Here is a 3,642-nt window from a genome sequence, read left to right on the forward strand (position 1 = left end):
TTAACAAATGTAACTTTGTCTGTTTGGTAGGACTGTAACAGACTTAAGTATCGTAACTCTGTCTGTTTGGTAGGACTATAACAGATTTAACTATTGTAACTTTGTCTGTTTGGTAGGACTGTAACAGACTTAAGTATCGTAACTCTGTCTGTTTGGTAGTACTATAACAGATTTAACTATTGTAACTTTGTCTGTTTGGTAGGACTGTAACAGACTTAAGTATCGTAACTCTGTCTGTTTGGTAGGACTATAACAGATTTAACTATTGTAACTTTGTCTGTTTGGTAGGACTGTAACAGACTTAAGTATCGTAGCTCTGTTTGTTTGGTAGGACTATAACAGACTTAAGTATCGTAGCTCTGTTTGTTTGGTATGACTATAACAGATTTAACTATTGTAACTTTGTCTGTTTGGTAGGACTGTAACAGACTTAAGTATCGTAGCTCTGTTTGTTTTTAACAAACTGAAAACATGATGAGAAAATTCAGTGAAGTTAACCTTTTGATCAGATCCAGGTCACTTCTGTCGTTTGGCTACGAAGGTTTTCTTTATTGCAGACAGTAAACAGCAGTTTATTTAATGTTACGGACGTCACAGCACTTCTGACAGTACAAGTGGCTTAGTATTATCTGTTTAACATTAAACTGTAGATTTTAAATAAGTTACAGCACTTCTAACAGTACAAGTGGCTTAGTATTATCTGTTTAACAATGAACTGTAGATTTTAAATAAGTTACAGCACTTCTAACAGTACAAGTGGCTTAGTATTATCTGTTTAACAATGAACTGTGGATTTTAAATAAGTTACAGCACTTCTAACAGTACAAGTGGCTTAGTATTATCTGTTTAACAATGAACTGTAAGTGTTACAGAAGTTACAGCACTTCTAACAGTACAAGTGGCTTAGTATTATCTTTTAACAATGAACCGTAAATGTTAGAGAAGTTACAGCACTTCTAACAGTACAAGTGGCTTAGTATTATCTATTTAACAATGAACCGTAAATGTTAGAGAAGTTACAGCACTTCTAACAGTACAAGTGGCTTAGTATTATCTATTTAACAATGAACCGTAAATGTTAGAGAAGTTACAGCACTTCTAACAGTACAAGTGGCTTAGTATTATCTGTAAATATTACAGACCGCTTTAAGTGTCGAGAATCCTGGCCAAGTGACACTCTTGAGAAGATATTCAACATTTTCTTGGACGTTGTCCTGTTGGTCACTCCACTGTTAATAATGGTTATAACCTACTCACTCATCACGGTGACCCTCTGGCGAACTATTCGACCTCTAAGAAGTAAGAAAATGTGTTTGATATTTTTATTGAATAGATTACAAGATTAAATGTAGTTCTGGTTATATGAATTAACTGTAAACTGTTCTTTCTTGGCTACTTTATTACCTGCATTTGGAAGTTTAATAATTCAGAAGGGACTTGTCTTTCTGAGATCACTTGCATTCTTCAACCAAGCGTTTTCTCGTGTTCTCTTGTTGTACTGGAACTTAGTTATCCAAGACAACTAATCCGTGATCGTATTTTAATTGATTTGTAAAAAAACACTTCTCAGTCCTGCGTTTCTTTCTCTTTTCCTCAGTTCAAAGAGATGCAACATCTCGAAGAAAAAGACGAGATCAAGAGTCACTAGCTACAGTGAGCAGTGGAGTACAGAGAACCAGAAAAGGTAATCTGAACATCGTCAGTAATATGGAGAGATCCCTGGCTCAGAAGAAACGCGTCATTAAGATGCTTTTTGTCGTTGTTCTGGAGTTCTTCATCTGCTGGACTCCAATCCACGTCATCAACACGGTGAGCCTCTTCAACCCTCGAGGGGTTTACGGCGGTCTTGGCTATCAAGGCATTTCTTTCTTCCACTTATTAGCCTATACTTCTTCTTGCTGTAACCCTATTACTTACTGCTTTATGAATTCCAAATTTCGGCAAAGCTTTCTTAGCATCTTTGGTTGTAAGAACACCAGATGGCACCACCAGCTTCCTAACAGCCTGTCGGGAACTTTAAGAATTGCATCAGTATCCCAGAGGAACTTTGAACCCCAAAGATGTTTCCAGGAGACGTCGATAGTTGTTAAAAACGAGGACACTGTTTAATAAACCTACTGGAAGAAAAGCATACCTTATAAGAAGGATATTTTAATCAAACGAGAGAACCTTGGATTTATATTCATCGTAAATTTATGTTGTATAAAAGATGTGAGCAGGTGGTGTTATATCACATGAACAGACGGTTTTATATCCCATGAACAGACGGTGTTATAACACATGAACAGACGGTGTTATAGTACATGAACAGTCGGTGTTATAGTACATGAACAGACGGTGTTATAGTACATGAACAGTTAGTGTTTAGTACATGAACAGTCGGTGTTATAGTACATGAACAGTCGGTGTTATAGTACATGAACAGTCGGTGTTATAGTACATGAACAGTCGGTGTTATAACACATGAACAGTCGGTGTTATAGTACATGAACAGTCGGTGTTATAGTACATGAACAGTCGGTGTTATAGCACATGAACAGTTGGTGTTTAGTACATGAACAGACGGTGTTATAACACATGAACAGACGGTGTTATAGTACATGAACAGTTGGTGTTTAGTACATGAACAGTCGGTGTTATAGTATATGAACAGACGGTGTTATAGTACATGAACAGTTGGTGTTTAGTACATGAACAGTCGGATAGTACATGAACAGTCGGTGTTATAGTACATGGACAGTCGGTGTTATAGTACATGAACAGACGGTGTTATAGTACATGAACAGTTGGTGTTTAGTACATGAACAGTCGGATAGTACATGAACAGTTGGTGTTATAGTACATGGACAGTCGGTGTTATAGTACATGAACATACGGTGTTATAGTACATGAACAGACGGTGTTATAGTACATGAACAGACGGTGTTATAGTACATGAACAGACGGTGTTATAGTACATGAACAGTTGGTGTTATAGTACATGAACAGACGGTGTTATAGTACATGAACAGACGGTGTTATAGTACATGAACAGTTGGTGTTATAGTACATGAACAGACGGTGTTATAGTACATGAACAGACGGTGTTATAGTACATGAAATAACCCTTAAAGTCTGTTCAACTATGCAGTGTTCTAGATAACTCGGAAGACAATAAAATTCAAGACAAACGAGGAAAACACGTGCCATAGATAATCCGTGTATTCAGTAATGTTGAACTGAACTAGAACTGTTTGTGTCCAATCAGAAAGCTTCTGTTAATGTACCTTGTCAGAATGAGCTGTAAAATATCTGATCTACGATGTGTTTATAAATAAATAAAAATTTGTGAAAACCATAAACAAGTAGCAGGAAACTCAAGGTATCTAATAGCACAGTACCGCTGTAGTGGATTAGGGTGTGTCTTGGATGTTTTAATGATCAGAGTGATGAGTGTGATGTGTTGATATGTCACGAGTACATTACGTGTTGATAATACGTTCCATTAGGCAGCAGACCACACCGAAGAGCTCTAACCCCCCATCTGAGATTTAGTCTTTTAAAACTTTTAAATTCTCTACAATGTGGCAGCAGACCACACCGAAGAGCTCTAACCCCCCATCTGAGATTTAGTCTTTTAAAACTTTAAAATGTGACTCCCAC

The 3,642-nt window shown here is 37.0% G+C and overlaps 1 protein-coding gene across 1 annotated transcript; it reads left to right on the top strand.

Moving 5' to 3' along the window:
• The first annotated feature begins 914 nt into the window (after window positions 1-914).
• LOC106475614 (cholecystokinin receptor-like) lies at window positions 915-3,310 on the top strand. The gene is made up of 2 exons (XM_013936289.2): window positions 915-1,299; window positions 1,598-3,310. Exons 1-2 carry the CDS (start codon window positions 1,239-1,241, stop codon window positions 2,107-2,109), a joined length of 573 nt encoding a protein of 190 aa, XP_013791743.2. The 5' UTR covers window positions 915-1,238; the 3' UTR covers window positions 2,110-3,310.
• Window positions 3,311-3,642: the final 332 nt, after the last annotated feature.

This window comes from Limulus polyphemus, unplaced genomic scaffold (genome assembly GCF_000517525.1).
Source record: "Limulus polyphemus unplaced genomic scaffold, Limulus_polyphemus-2.1.2 Scaffold8873, whole genome shotgun sequence".
In the NCBI taxonomy this organism is placed as follows: domain Eukaryota; kingdom Metazoa; phylum Arthropoda; class Merostomata; order Xiphosura; family Limulidae; genus Limulus; species Limulus polyphemus.